This window comes from Cucumis melo, chromosome 9 (genome assembly GCF_025177605.1).
Source record: "Cucumis melo cultivar AY chromosome 9, USDA_Cmelo_AY_1.0, whole genome shotgun sequence".
NCBI lineage: Eukaryota > Viridiplantae > Streptophyta > Magnoliopsida > Cucurbitales > Cucurbitaceae > Cucumis > Cucumis melo.
The window spans coordinates 20,594,947-20,611,978 of record NC_066865.1 but is presented as its reverse complement, the minus strand read 5'-3'; the positions used below and the strand labels follow the sequence as shown (position 1 = coordinate 20,611,978).

Here is a 17,032-nt window from a genome sequence, read left to right as displayed (position 1 = left end):
GATTTGAAGTTCATTGGTTTGTCTTTAAGTCTGCAAAATTTCTCTCTTTCAACTTATCCCAACCTATAGTGAAACTGGATCAACATTGTGAGATTGTTTGTCTTGCTGTTCTTTTGTATCAGTCACATAATATTGCTTTCAAACGTTACATTAATAGTGATAATTGCTATATTAAGGCGAGTGATCTCTATGATGATTTGTTCTAATAACAAAAATAGAAAAAAAAATCTTATACATCAATTTTCTAATGTAAAAAAGTGAAAAAGGACGTAAGATAAACCTAGAAATGAAAGAAATGTCATTCTTATGTCAAAATATTTTATCATCGTTACCGTATGTAAATTCCTTTTATTACTATAATCATTCATTTGCACAACAAGTATTTGAATTTTGATATTTTACTGAATAATACCCAAAAGAAAATATAAGAAAAGTTTGACTTTCATAGTTTTAAGTCACTTTGGACTAATTTGTCATAACCAAACCTTAGACCCAATCAAAGTCAATTTGAAGCAATCAACCATAGTGGAAACAAAGAGGCAATTGTCCCTCACTTTCTCTCAAAACAAATCACTTTTCCATGTTTTCAATATTTGAATTGTGGAATTTTTGTTTGGTTTATTTACGACTTACCATTGCAAATAAGCTCTTTTAAAAAAAATCAATTTTCTATCTTTTCGATATTTGAATTTCAATTTATATTCTTAAACTTTGGTGTTGTATCAATCAAATCTTTAAAATTTATATTATATCTTTTATTAAATTCTGTTTGAACAAGCGTCATGCAAAGACTTTTAAAAATCATTGGCGTGTTAATTTTAATCGTTAATTTTGTTAATATGAAAAATCTACACATGAGTGTAAGAATGATGCATGTGAATATCTAATTTTCAAAGACAAATGTTAGATGATATAATGTTAAATTTATTTTCACACATCAACTCGATCTTTTGAGTCAATCATTAATTTATTAAGAACGTAACTTAGTAGATGCATGGTTCTAGAAAATCTTAAAAAACGAATCAATTACTTAGGACAATTTGAAAAATTAAATTGAAAGGCTTTAATTGATAGATTATAAGTGTAGCTCAAACTATGTTAAACTATGTTTTTGAAATGAAATCAAAACACTTGTATTGATACATTACGAAAACTATATCAGGGATTTAGATTTATACTGTCTTAAAGTTCATGGTTCATAGTGTAGATCGATACTTTTCTTAAAAAGAGAGAAAAATAAAATAATGTTTGAGTGGCTCTCATAAAATGGCATAAACTTGAGAGAGAAGCAAAGCATAAGTGTACACAAATTGAAAGAGGGAGAGATACACAAATGAAAGAAGTGGGGCCAAGTTGTAAGGCATAGACAAGACCAAAGACAACAACAATGGTCTTCCATCCAAACATGTCTCTTTGGACAAACCTCACACACCTTGTCCCTACCTCAAGTTCCCCACAACTCCAACATCATCCACGTAGGACCCTGGCCTTCCTAACCCTAATTGCCATGTCAGCATCATCCATACTCATCACTCTTTGAACCCCGAGAAGTTATTCGAGAAGACTGTGAGACAATAGAATCGATTTAACGATTTCATATTGAGATAAAGATTATATATATATTTTAAAAACTAAGCTTTTCATTTGATAAGTATTCAATTAAGAAGTGTTTGGAGTGTAGAGTTGGTTATTATTATAGTTAGTGAGTTATGAGAACTATAATAATAGTTAGTGCTTATGGTGCATTGTTATTTTAGTCTTTGTGTGTTTGGGATATAAACTATACTTTTGGAAAGAAATAGGGTTTAGTATTTGCTATGCTTATATGTAGGCTATAAATACTTGTACACACTATTATATCTTAAGGATTGAGTTGATGTGCCTCCAACTATCCCTTTTGTTTAATTTAAAATTAAACTCATTAACACTACTTTTATATTATGTTTTTTTTATCTGCTTCTAATAATTATTATATACAAGTGTTGTTAAAACTTTTGGGAAGTAAAAAAAAAGGTTCGATCTTTGCTTTTGAAATAGAGAAAATGTTATTTTCAAAATGTAATTTTAAGATAAAGGAGGAAGATCATTGTAAACCAAAACTCAAATTTGAAAGAATATTATTGGGAAATTTGGTTTAGAATAATCACATGTAAGACAATTTGAAAAAAAGGAAAACATGTCAGAATGATTAGGATTAGGTCAAAACGATAATGTTTTTTTTTTTTTTTTTTTTTTGTTTTTCCCATCTTGTGGAGAATCCAATCTAAGTCTTGGTCCTTTTTCTTTTTAATTTCAAGAGGGGATTAATTTCAACAAAAATCAAACATGTAAAATAATATTGAGAAAGTGATATATATTAAGGTTAGTTAATTTTTCTTTTGAGTTCTATTGAGGGATTTTCTAATTAAATAAGTTAAATTATAAATAATGGACAATTTGACTTTTCTAAGTTAAATACTCATCTCAAAAGTAAAAACATGAACAACAATTACTTGGAGGTCAAGAAAATGTATAATATTTTCATGTGTGAAGTGGAGTCAAATTCAAGATACGTAAGATTGAACAATTCATCCTATGAAAGTATAGTTAAACTTGACAAATAGATTATTGACTATGATAGTAGAGGTTCCAATCACAACCCTCATTCATAAAATTATATAAAAAATAATCCAATTCAAATCCACTAAAAACGAAGAAGAAGTCAGATAGGAGTAAAGTGTATATTTGCATTCGATTTTATTGCTTTCAAGTTTCCATCTTAATAATAATACTCATAACTTGACTAAATGATATATAAGTACAACACCCTTTAAAAATAAACTTATTTCTATATATATATATATATATATATATTTAAGAAATCATTGTAGTGAATAATGTCAACAATATTTAAATGTTTTTTTAGTAACTTAATTTTTTTTATCATAAAATTAATAATAGTATTTACATGGCTATATATAATTAATAAACTATGATATAAATATTAATATTATTATATATAGGTGGAATAAGTCCCATAATTATTATGATGATCAATTTAATTATTAAGATGTGAGAAATGAGAAAAATAAAGAAATTGTCAAAATTAAAAAAGCAATAGTTTTTTTTTTTGGTAGAATGTAATATTTTTAGATTGGAATTTGACTAATTCTTATGAGTAATTAATTGTATTAAGAAAGTTGGGTTATGCATTTTGGTCCAATGAAAATAGACCCCATTTTTACGCAATAGGAAACTTTGGTTCTCTTGATGTTTAAGTTGTTGGATTGAAAAGAGAAAATTGTTTAATTTGATTGAAGTTTCTTAGTTTAAAATTTGTTTCTTTTTTGTTTTTGTTTTTGGTTTTTTATAATTTGAATATATATGTGGAAGAATGTTGTTTATTTTGTTTTGCTTTTGTTTTTTTTTCTTCCTTTTTATTAGAAAAATTTAACATTTCAAATTAATGAAAAGAAAATTGTTAAGCATATAAAGATCCAATTGTCAAAGTAAGCATAATATAATAACATACGTATAGTGAATATTATCGGTTAAAAAATTGCATGATTCAAAATATTTCTTAATTTGTATTTTGTACTAAAAGAAGAAAACAAAGGCATAAAATATTAGTTCAAACCTATATTTTAAAACAATAATTTTTTTTTTAACATTCATCGAGAGACAAGGAGGGATCATTAAGGAGCGTATTGAGAATATCTCAATTAGGTCGACACATTTTTAGTATCCTTGTCATACTCCAAATTTGACAAAAATGCATTGAAAATGAAAAAGTTCAATAAGTATAGAAACAAACTTAGAGATATTGAACGCATAAAAGAAAACGGAAACTACAGCAAAACCATTCAATCAAAGAATAATTTAAAACAATAGTTACAAAGAAAATCTTAAAAAAATGATATAGTCAAAGTATTTCAAAACACTATCATGAATTCTATTAGGTTAATACTTTCTAACACTTTCCAAATTTAAACTAAATATATATGATTTTAAGTTTAAAAAATCGCAAATCTTATCGTTGTTTTCTTATATATATCACAGTAAAAAAGATATTTACAAATATAACAAAATTTTACTTTGTATTAGCCAACAATAGATTGTTATCTATGTCGACGATAGACAAATTTCTTTTAAAAAAAATAACGTTGAAAGAAAATATATAGGTTGAGAAGTGCATGTGATTGAAGGGTATTATGATTCTCCCCTTTAATTTGATTAATTTTCCAGCCCATATTATTTGTTTTCTTCCTTTGAAGCATTAAATGGTAATTAATTAAGAAGCGTTACTCCTCTCTTTGTGCTAAGGTCACCATTCATATCATTTTGCAATCACATCTCATCATATTCATATCTTTTCTTCCAAACCCTAATTTATATTTTATCAAAATCTAATTCTTTTTCATGATGTATGATATGATGTAAGCATTACAATTACAATCTTGCTAATTTAATGTTTCTAATACATACATACATATATATATAAGGTGGACATTTATTTCTCCTATTTCTATTTGTACCCATCATCTAAAATATCGCTAATATTAATCAAAACTTTAATTTTTATAGAACTTGAAAGTTTGATTTTTATTTCATAATTGTTTTATTGAAAATAGAAAAAGAAAGTTGCCAAAAGAAAATGGGAGTAGATTAAGTTTTTGATACATATAATTTTTATGAACTATTATTATGTGAGACAATCAATTAGTGGAATTTTGAGAAACAAACCTAACTTAATCCAATTTTCAACTAGTGGCTATCTATCAATCATCATGTTCATCAACTTTGAAACATATCAAACATGAATCGACATTTTGGGATTAAATGTTTTTACAAAAAAGTTATTTGTTATATTACATAAACATTCAACTCAAGTTTTATCTTATAGCTAGACATATCACATCAAATATATATACTCAATATAATGTGATAATCAAAATGATATAATTAATAAACGATTTATCAATGGGGTTATGCTTAGTTTAGCAATCACACCATCATTTACTTAATAATTAGAACAATTATAATTAACGTAAAAGAAAATTGTTTTAAATAGTAAAATTAGCGATAGTATTTATGAATATAAAAAGATTTAATTTCTATAAGGGAGTCCACGATAGACCTAATGGATGTCCATTTGAGTGTATGTCACTACAAGAAAATATGTATTTTCCGACGCACGTACAACACGGACGTCGGGAAAAAAGCTTCTTCTGACACAGTAGAAGCTCTGTCGGGAAAGGTTGACAATCCCGACGCAACATAAGGTAACATCGGTATAAGGTAATTTAATAAAAAAATTATAAACTTCTTTCGACGCAGTTATACATGACGTCGAAAGAATCTTTTTCATATATCTTCCAACGTCTTTGTGCATCGGGAGACTTTCATTTTTCTTGTCGTGTGTATTGCAGTTCATCACATATAAAAACTAAAATTAGATCATAGTTTTAGATTTTAGAGTTTTCAGTAATAAGAAATTAAAAGTTAGGGATGTTAATTAATTTGTATATATGATCTTTAGCATATTAACATATTTAGAATCTATGTTAGATTGACTTTTTAAATATTCAAAATTATTTTTAATACTCAGAAGTAAAAATGTCTACAAGGAAGTGTGAGGTTAGCGATGACTTTCTCATCTCCATCCTCACTCCCCCCATTTCATACTCCATCACCACAAAGCTTGTATAAAATGTTTGATTAGTTAAAATTTTCACTATTTTGTTTAATATAATTAATTTCACTCAGATAATCTAAGATTTTAAATTTAAAGACAAGTTGACTATGAAGAATAAATTTAGTTATATATATAAATTTTTTTTTCTCGCAATTTAGTATCTCCTGAACTAATTTACTGTAATATCATATTAAATTACCGATTGGTTTAAAATTTGAGAGTAAGCTTAACGAAATATCACCAAACAATAGCTTTTTCGTTTTTTTTTTTTTTTTTTTTTCTTTTTTTGAAAAGAGGAAATAGAGATGAGAGTTAGAAATGAAAAGGTGGGAGAAAAAAGGGTCCAGGGAGCAGTAGCTTTTAGGAGCAACACCCAATGATTTCTCCAGCTGACTTTTGTTTATTTTAACCGACAACCAAATTTGAAGCCAACCTTTTTGTTTTTGCCTTTCCCTTCTTTAACAAAATTAATCTCCTCTTTTTTATTTTTACACGTGTCTTCCATCCAATGGAACTCTTTCCCCAATCCTTTGACTTTGACTGCCTTAGTCAATAAAACCCTAACCCAACTCTCAAACTTTCAAATATATATGTATGTATATTTTTTCTTTTTTGGTATATATATATATATATATATATGACCCTTTCTTCAACTCACTCTTTTACAAATAAATAATTCTTTCCCTTTCTTTCCTTCTTCTTCTTCTTCTTCTTCTTCTTCCTCTTCAACTTCCCATGGCATTTCTTGATCCCATCAATTCATCCAACTTGGATCTCTCCATTTCCATGCCTGGCTTTTCTTCTTCACTACCGACCACTCGTCCTTTGCTCGGTAAGCTTTCCATTTTTCATGCATCAACAAACTCTGTAATGATTAAGACAAGTTTGGGATAGTATTGGAATGGATTTATAATGTAATATAACTCGAATTCCATCTTTACCGAACGTTTTGAGACCATTTTTTTTTGTTATAACAAACTCAATCAATTTTCCCAGCTTTCAAACCAACCTTATTTCCCACATTTTCCAAGCTTCACGACCTCCATTCTTCATGTATTTCAATACCTCTATAATTCATAACAATATCTTGATTACATTACAACCCCAAGTAGCATTTTCATGAGAAATTGATTCGATCTCCACTTGTTCCATCATAATGCTATATGTGTGTCTATGTATATGTATCCTCACTTTAATGATTTTTTCTTTGAAGTTAACAAATGTTAGGTAGGGATAATTATTTTTTAAAAAAGTATTTGGTCGGAGGTCTTACACACTAAGCTAGGTTTAAGATTTGTGTCATGCTATTGCATGTTGAGTAAAGTGAAAGTGAGAGTTTGTGCAGTGAGAGAATTGGACATGAACCGAGTACCCGCGGAGGGAGAAGCGGAAGCAGATTGGGCGAGGGGGCAGAGCGTGGAGGAGGAGGGGGAAGAAGAAAGCTCCATTAATAATAATAATGGAGGTACTCAACCAAGGAAGAAGCTTCGTCTGTCGAAAGATCAGTCTCGCCTTCTTGAAGAAAGCTTTAGGCTCAATCATACATTAAACCCTGTGAGCAAAATCAGATCTAAATATCATCTTTATTTTTTGGTTTTCTTTCCCGGAAATACATAGGTTAAAGGGGTGTAACAAGGATGCTAAAAAGTATAATCTAATTGAAATATCCAAGTGCGTCACTCATTTCTATAACTTCTAGTGTCCTTTTCAAAAATATATATAATATTTATATAGGTTGAAAGGATCAAACATTTTAAAGTTGATACAGTTTTTGTTAGTGTGTTTATATATATATACATATAAAGTGAAAAAAAGGTTTGTTTTTTCAGAAGCAAAAGGAAGGTTTGGCTATGGAGTTGAAGCTGAAGCCAAGACAAGTTGAAGTTTGGTTTCAGAATCGTAGGGCCAGGTTTTTAGTTTTTTATTCATTTCTAAATAAAATAAACGACAGAAAATAGTTTAAAACTTTATTTAATTAAGATTTTTTTTTTTCTCTTTTAACAAAATATTGGATATGTTTAAGCGTTTTATTAGATCCCAAAAAAAAGAAACAAACAAATGGACACAAAATTATTTTCTTGGTTTTTGAGACCATAACCATTTATTTTTTCTTTTCACTATTGTAAAATAGAAAAAACAAAAAGTAAACTACTTTTTTCTAAAAGAATCACCAATTTATGGAATATATTTTTCTTTCAAATTTTCTATTAGAATCTCATAAAAATTTGTTTTAATTAGTACATACTACAAATTTTTCATCTAATTTAATCATAATTATAAAATCAAAATGAAACAAAATTTAAAACTAATATTATACCTTGAAAAAAAGAATAGAAAAGTTTTACGGTTTTCATTGATACTTGAGTTACTCTTTTCAAATACTAAAACATACAACGATAATATTGTAGGAGCAAACTGAAGCAAACCGAGTTGGAATGCGAATATATGAAGAGATGTTTTGGATCATTAACGGAGCAAAATCGTCGGTTGCAGTGGGAACTAGAGGAGCTAAGAGCCATCAAGGTTGCTCCGCCTGCTGTTGTCTCACGACACAACCGATCACAGCCGCCCCTTTCGAGGTCTACTATAACCATATGTCCCCGGTGCGAACGTATAACATCCAATAAGAACACTGTTGCAGAGAACGCCACCACTACTGCGACCGCGATGCAGTCAGAGGTGGTTTTGTCCGCCCTCAAATTGCGGCAGCCGTCGCGAGCTTGTTGATAAGGCTAGAAATGAACAAATGATTATAACAATAAAGCTAATAACTTAAGGTTAGAAAATGACCGAAGGCTTTTTTTCTTTTTTCTTTTTTGAATGTACAAACGTTGGTGAACTTTCTTACTTATTTATTAATTTTTATGTAAAAAAAGATAGTAAGTTATACAAATAGAAAAGGATAGAGTGTGACCTAATCCTATATATACATCATTCATCAACTTATTTTTATATATTAGAAAAGATAATTCAACTTGGGGATTTAACTATGATAATTGTTTCATACCAAAATTTTGCAACTTAGGTAGTAATTTTTAGAATAATTATTAAGTATGTAGAAATATTTTTAAAAAATTGCAAATATAGCAAAGTCTATCGGTGATCGACTTTTATCATTGATAGACTCTTATAGTTTATCAGTGGTAGACCAACATTTGTTACATGGTCTATCAGTGATATACTCCTATCATTGATAGACTCTTATGGTTTATATAGACCAACATTTGCTACATGGTCTATTAGTGATATACTTCTATCATAGATATATTTTTGACAGATTTTGCTATATTTGCAATTTTTTTAAAATGTTGCTATATACTTAATTATTTTGAATATAATTGTTATATTTGCAACTATCCCACTTTTTTTTAGGTAACTGCAGTTGACACAGTAATTTTAAGGTTAATAATTAAAAGGAGAGAAAAATATATTCAAAGTTCGTAGGTGACTTTAGGTCTAGTTTATATTTAGTTCATGTGTGCTAAAAATGTTATAAACTTGAAAGATTAAATTGAAATCAAAATCAAAGCTTAAAGGCTCAAATTCGAAACATTTTGAAACGTAAATACTACGTAGAAATTAACCAGAATGCATATATAAAAAAAAATGCAGTTTTCCATTAAAAAGTAAAAAGAGAAAGGGGAAAACCTAATTCTAACTCTAACAACACCTTCCTCTCGCCACAACCCTATCTTTTGAATTAAGTTTCTCTAAAATTTGATTAAAATTTAGAGAAGGAAGGAGAGAGAGAGGTATTTCCTATTTCTTTTTAAATAATATCAATGAACCAAAGGAAAGTACTAAAATCAAACTTCGAATACCAATATATATGATTAAAATTCTTTCTAACAACAAATTTGTAACACCAATATAAGTGGTAGGAGTTTATTAGGAATGAATTATATCTTTAGTGAAGTCTATCATGGAAAAGGTTTGCTATATTTACAATTTACCAAAATATTGTCGTAAATTCAAGAGAAAAATATCTTTTTGGTCTCTAGATTTTGGGTATAGTTTCTATTATTTAGCTCTCTAGTTTTTGAAATTTTACACTATAATTGGTTTTTAAGTTTTGAATTTGATTCCAATTTAGTTCTTATATTTCAAAATAGTACTAAACGAACTTATAATTAATTAAGTTTTACGGTTTTCATCGAAACTAAAACTTGAAACTTTATTTCATAATTATTTTAATTTCGTTAATAAATTATTTTTTCGTCCATGATTGAATGTAAATATTTAATGAAAAATTGACGTTAAAAATGGAAATCTTCAAATATAAAGACACTTCAAAATCAAGACTCTACCCCTTCAAAAATATATTATCCCCTTTGTGAATTACAAATGTTTAGGAATATGTAGGAAGGAGAGTGCTTAGATATTTTAAAATATAAATATTTATAAATATGTAGGGAGGGTAACTAATTTAAAGTTACTCAAATCTTTAGATATCACAAAAACACAAAATAAATTTAAAAATATGGTTGAGAAAAACGAAAGGTTATGTAATTTCTGAAATGGGCCATGTCCCAACATTTCCGGGCCATTCATGGGCTTTTATCCATGTTCTCTAATGTTGGCCCATAATAAGCCCAATTCTTGGGGCCATTTTTGGGCTTTTGACAAGGCGTGGCCCACAAAGTTGTTTGATTTTGGAGGCAATGATAACAAATAAGCCCATCAATGCACAAGGCCAAAAGCCCAATTTTATGATATTGATTTTGGGCAATGAAAATGTTCTACCATTCAGTCCCTCACAATCATTATCTCACTCTAACCGATGGATAAGTGTCTTCAGAAGGGTATAAGTGACAATAAAGTTAGTATATACATATATGCATATATAGATATATATTACTCAATAATACACGAAGGAGAGAATCAAACTTTTAACCTCGAAGTTGATAGTATAAACACTTTCAGTTGAGCTGTGCTCATTTTAACCGTAAAAAATATATATACTTTGTCACTTTTAAAACTTTAAAACTTACATAAACATATTTATTTTAACCATACAAAATGAAATATCATTTTACCCAATAAACTTACATATATGTAAAACCTAATTTAAATTAATATCAAAGCTTAGCTCAATAAGACCTTACTTTTTTAAAGTTGAAAGTTCGATCATCTAGTAGGATAGTTGTGGCAGTAAAATTAAACGTAATGTAACAAACTAAAACCTAACTTGGTTTGGAAAATATTCATCATATAGAACCCAAAGAAACCCATCAAATCATGTGTTTTAGCAACTGTTCATCACAAAACACAAGGGTCCTTCAATACCTACCTAAATGTTTGCATTGGAAGGGGATGTTCTCTTTAGAGAAATTATGAAAACTGTTATGGTATATAAGAAAAATTAATTCCACTAAAGTTAGATAAAGTTAGATTATGAACATTATATATATATATATATATATATATATATATATATATATATATATATATATATATATATATATATATATATATATATATATATATATATATATATATATATATATATATATCAAATTGCATATGATTTGAATAGCTATTTCTTATGTTATTTTAGATTAGAGAAGGGGCCAAAGATAAGGACCAAAGAGTCAAAAACAGATTAGGAATAAGGTCAAGGATTACTCTTTGAACACATTGTCCTACGACACCATGTTCTTGTCGTTGCTAGAATTAAGTAATTATATGATCCTAGTGAGAATTAGGCCCCTCTTGCTATTGATAAAAAAAAAAAAAAAAAAAGAATAACTACAAGAATAGCAATAATAATGCAAATGAAAATTTTGAAATGATCTTACATGTCGGATATGAAACAAGTTTTTCTTGATACTTTTGGTATGTACTATTCATACTATCATCAAGTAGGTAGAAAAATAAATTAAGTTGCAAATAGTGTTTACTTGATGCACCTATCTTTGTACATCTCATATTGTGATCACACAAATTTTCTTTTAAAATGAATAAGAAGAGAAGAAAAATGGAGAAGTAGCTTGAAATGCACGAAGTGTTTTTCTTCAACGACGTATAACTTTCATGGTAATTAAAAACATTTCTTTTTCTTCCTAAGAAAATATAGATATTATATTTAATGGGAATGTGATGAAAGTTACACATTGGCTAGATCAATGATAGATTACGAGAATATATAAGCCAAGATAACTATCTCTATTGGTATGTGTAATATAAAGCCTTATAATCCATAAGACTAAAAACAAATAACACACGATGAATTATACATCAAAGATATACGAAGTTTAGACAGTTCCTAACAAGTAGCTACTTAAATGCATATCAAAGCCATGATTTAGACTTGACACTTAAATGCATTAAAAAGAAGAAGAGCTAGGCTCGTGAGGTGAACAGATGAATATGCTGAATTATTTGGAGAAAAATCTATATTGGTAAGACAATAACCATCTCTATTGATACAAGACCATCATGAGAACTTCTGTTTAAAACGGACAATTTCATAACAAATATAGAGGAGGTACGCGTGCGACGTTTGTTGTCTCGAACAATAATAAATGGACGTTGAGAAAATGGGACAATGTTGGAAAGTTTTTTTTTTTTTTTTTTTTTTTTTTTTGGTATCCCTAAGCTCATTGGGTAGACATGTGATATTGTGATCATTGTTAGAGTTTTAAGTTTTCTTCCAAACAAGAAGGCCCCTTGGTTGTAATGGAAGAAGGGAGAAAAGAAGAGAAGTTTAGTTGTAATTGTTTTGAAAACCTACAAATCAACAGAGTATTGACAAATTGTGTACGGATACAGGGTTTGGATCATTAATATCTCTTTATATATATTATTATATAATACATATATACACACAAAGGGGAACTAAAAGCAAAAAATAAAAAATAAAATTAAAAAGAAAGAAAAGCCATTTTGAAGGTGTTAAAGAAGACAATCAAATCAACAATGTCTCTCAAATAATAATGAATAATCAAAACCCTCTAAGTATATACTTCCAACAACAAGAATGGATGAGTTTTAATGGTGGATTTGTTCTCAACTCCCTCCCAACCGAACATTTGGAATAAATTCTTACAAAGCCCACTGAATAACAACATCACATGGGTCTTGTGGAAGGGCCTTGACATTGATTGTTTTGGTTGCTTTTTTCTTTCTCCTAACCCTAAATTTTTTGAATATCAAACATGAACTCAACATGTCTTCCATCCTTCATTAAAATTGCCTCTCTTTTTTGTTACCTTTGCTTGGAGCCCCATTCTATGTTTGTTCGATGACTATGCAAATCTCATGTCGGAATATTTTAAATTTATTATATATCTAACGCTTCAAATGAACCAAATACATAAGTTCACCATACACACACATGTATGAGTTCTCTTAGTTATGAGTTTGGCTCAAGGTTTAGAGGAGTGTACTATATATAAGTCCTCTAACTCTAGAGGTGCATGTATTATCCCATGCTTATCTATAGTAAATTGCTCTCTCTTCCCATAGAATGTAGCTAAGACATTGCTAATTTGTTAGTAAACCATGCATATCTATACATGTGTTTCAATTTCTCTACCGTTTGTTTATGCACTTTCTCACTTTCTTTAACTAGTGATTTCATAACATCTTGTTTATTAACTTCTTCTTTGCTATTTTGCTAGCACGTGAATAATTAAGTTAGGGAATAGCACGTAAAAATAACTTTTTTTGAGTTCAACAATTGTAGGAATGTGGATATATAGTTGAACAATAAAACTTCTGTGATGGTAATTGATGTTTTATTCACTCAATATATTCGAATTGATAATGGAAAAAATAGTTGAAAATTCAAACAAAGATCTCCATGATTTAAGTTGGGTAGAGTTGGGTTATAATTAAGCTTGTATGATCCTATTGTGTGTAAGTTGATACCTTTTGATTAATTTGTTAGTGAGTTATCTTTAAATTGGTTTTTCTATTTACCTTAGAAGTTGATTGAGTTAATTAATAATTATTTGAAAATATTTCTATCTAATATCTTATTCATATATTTTGTTTTATAAACTTTAATAAGCTTAATTCAAAACATAGAAAAAATTAAATTAAATAATGATCAAAATTGTATATATTCCCTATTACATCCCATTTTTTTAAGAATATTTCTAAAAGAAATAAGAAAGAATCAAAATATTGATACATTTCCATAGATACGGATAGAAGTTTATCTTATAAGTCTATTAGTGTTTACCATTAAAGGATTCTAAAATTTTGATATATTTGTAGATTTTTTCAGAAGTTTTGACATTTACTAATACTTTCTCTTTAAATAGTTAGCAATTTGAGTATTTTGTTAGTTTAAAAAATGAAAAAGAAAAAATTTCTATACACCATATTTTATCAAACGACATAATAAAATAAGAACTTTTAAATGAGGAATTGTCAAAAGTGTTAAATTTGACAAAATATTTATAAAATATAACAAAATTTTAAATTCTATCAATGATAGACATTGACAGACACTAATTACTCATATATCAATGACATTATTGATAGACAATAATAGAAGTTTGTACAGTATCTTTTGTTATATTTTACTATATTTAAAAATGTCCCCTTTTAATTTATACTACGTTTTTATGTTAAAATACCATTTTAGCTCCATATTTTAAAATTTATTCAATTTTAATTTAGTAACGGTAGTTTCAACTAATCTTCAATTTAGTCCTTTAAAAGTAAATAATTTCTAAAATTGATTAAATAATAATAATATTCATACAATTACTATACGTATATATTTCAAAATTTACAGTAAATTCGATCTGAATAATAAAAAGTTCTTTTTTTTTTTTTAATTTAGAAAATGAACAATAAACTTATATTGAGACCAAATCTAAGAAATTAAAATTGAATAGATAAAAACTAAAATTGAATAAACTTATTTTCTTATTACATGTGTGTTTTATTAGTTTATTTAAATTACAAATTGGTTGATACAAACATTATTCTTATATATATACACACATTAATAATTCTTAACGGGTGGTCTAATCTACTTAATTGTAAGTCATATTTGTATCTTAATCCATTAGGCATTCTTGGCCTCACAGGAACAAGCTTTTGGGAGACTATAGCTCCCCTCATATCGCCATAAATAGTTTACGATTTCTGCCTGTTTTCTTGAGCTTATCTTTAGTCCAATAAACTCTTCTTTGTATTCCATTTGTGCTTAATGATATATCTTTTATGGATTATGCTAAGGGTGCTAATAATGTGTTTACGTAGGAGATGTTCGGGATTCACCTACTAACGCTATCTAAATTTATACCAACTTCAAATTTTCGAGTTGGAAATAGTCTGTACTTAAGTAGACTATTTTTTGTTAATTTTTTTAGTTCTCTATTTTGAGAGTGGAGAAAATGGTAAAAGTGAGCGTAATGCCTCCAATTGGTGTTGGTAAGCAATTTTTTTTTTGATCTCATATTGAGGGAGAGAATGAACCTCCTACCTTTTGATATAGAATTGATGTGGATATCACTTTTTAACCTAAAAAGAAATTAGTAGCACCTAAACAAGCTAGGCACTCATATAGAAATTGGAAACATGATTTCAATTATTCAGGGGACTACAATTCTTCCAAACATTTGCCACATTATTGTGTTTTTTATTCTTCTTTTGGATATAGGAATTAAATTCTGTTTTTCTCTCCCCCTTGAGTTTAAACACAAAGTAATTAAGAAAATGACGATTAATATAACTTCTTTTAAAATAGGCAACACCATCATGGAAGAATGTTCTTTCACGTGGAAGCTGACCTAATTTCCAGAAGATTATGTTGGTAAATGAGATTCATTTTGATCTTTTTTTAAAAAAGAAAGAAATAATAATAATAAAAATTGATTGAAAAGTACTAATTTTATTTCGATTAAATAATTTTATGTTTTTGATGACTCAATCTTCAACAAAGGTCAAAAGCTCGAGAAATGGAGTCCACATTTTTGTGTGAAAAGGATAGCAAATTACTTTTTAAAATTAATTAATTATAATATATAAAACCCTAATCCTAAAATCCTAACTACGAGATTATATTTGCATGTGAAAATGGTTTCATAATAGTCCAAAATATGAGATTTGGCACATTCACTAATTTTCTTCCTTGAATTAGGGTTCATGCTACTTAAATATACGTTAAATTATTGTTCCCAAAATTGTATTTTCAAAGTCCATATCCTTTTAGTCCCTATTAAATAATGGTTCTCTCTCACCCACACACTCTCTCTTTCTAAATATTTCTTTATCTAAATTAAAAATTACAAGTTTAACCAATGAAATTTAATGTTTGTATTGTCTAACAACTGCCTTAATTTTATATTTAACATTTTGAGAGATTTATACGTAGATATGTATGTCCTTTAAAGATATTGTTAACGTGGTAGGTAAAGTATGTTTAAAATTCTACATTCGAAAAATTAAGAACGTTCGCTCTCCTTTTAAGGTCAATGAACTACTTTTTTCATGAAAATTCAATAAAATAAAATTGAGATCACACTTATTATAAATGAATAGATGTGTATCACACTATTTATTTATAAGATAGATAAGTTACTCATCTCATTACTAAAAAAAACTCTTATATATGGTAAAATAACATAGGGATAGTCAAATTTCTACGTGTTTCTATGTCCCTTTTCCTTTCTAGAAAAAGTAAAAAAGAAAAAAAAATCTATTATACAATATTTCTATATATTAAAATGAAATGGATTTGAAAAAATATTAACTCTTTTTGTTACTAAATTATTGGACGCCTAAGAACAAAGGCCAAACACTTGGGGTAGTGTTCATTTTTTTCTTTATTAGGTAGAGGTGATACATAGTATATGTTTAAGATGTACATTAAAACCAACTATTGTAAGTGAGTATTTAGGGATAGATACAGATTACTAGTATGAAATTTAGAAATTTGGAATCAAATTAAAATAAAATTTTAAAATTTTGGATCAAATAGAAAGGGGATCCAAAACTACAATCCAGATTCTATAAGTGGAGCAAAGAAAATAAAAGTGATGAAATGTATTGGTCACTATCATATTTATTCCCAATTGAACCATGTTCAGTTAGACAAATTAAGAAAGTGAATTGAGTTACAAATTTATTTTCTTATGAATTTACGGAGGTTCTAAATGTTGTTGAAAGAAATTTTAATGTTTTACGTGTCGATTAGATGGATACCGACATTTTTTTGTTGTTGAATGTTTAAATCTTTTACTATCAACAGTAAGTTCACATGAGTGATTTTATTGATTTTTGTTTTATATCTTGTCAATCTATCTAGGATCCGTTGATGTCGATTCACTTTACATATCAATGTTGGATCCTTGTGAAAATATAGCAAAAAAAGGTGTAATTGGATAAAAATTTACT

General features: G+C 27.9%; 1 protein-coding gene across 1 annotated transcript; it reads left to right on the top strand.

Moving 5' to 3' along the window:
• Positions 1-6,409: 6,409 nt before the first annotated feature.
• On the top strand, positions 6,410-8,471 carry LOC103504579 (homeobox-leucine zipper protein HOX3-like). Its single transcript, XM_051089720.1, has 4 exons — positions 6,410-6,467; positions 7,008-7,228; positions 7,504-7,583; positions 8,083-8,471. Exons 1-4 carry the CDS (start codon positions 6,410-6,412, stop codon positions 8,399-8,401), a joined length of 678 nt encoding a protein of 225 aa, XP_050945677.1. The 3' UTR covers positions 8,402-8,471.
• The last annotated feature ends 8,561 nt before the right edge of the window (positions 8,472-17,032 follow it).

Bases quoted from the DNA above. Each gene is read 5' to 3' on its own strand.
- LOC103504579 (XM_051089720.1), top strand. From the start codon at position 6,410: ATGGCATTTCTTGATCCCATCAATTCATCCAACTTGGATCTCTCCATT. The intron at 7,229-7,503 runs GTGAGCAAAATC...TTGTTTTTTCAG, and splicing joins TCAATCATACATTAAACCCT to AAGCAAAAGGAAGGTTTGGC. The intron at 7,584-8,082 runs GTTTTTAGTTTT...ATAATATTGTAG, and splicing joins TTTCAGAATCGTAGGGCCAG to GAGCAAACTGAAGCAAACCG.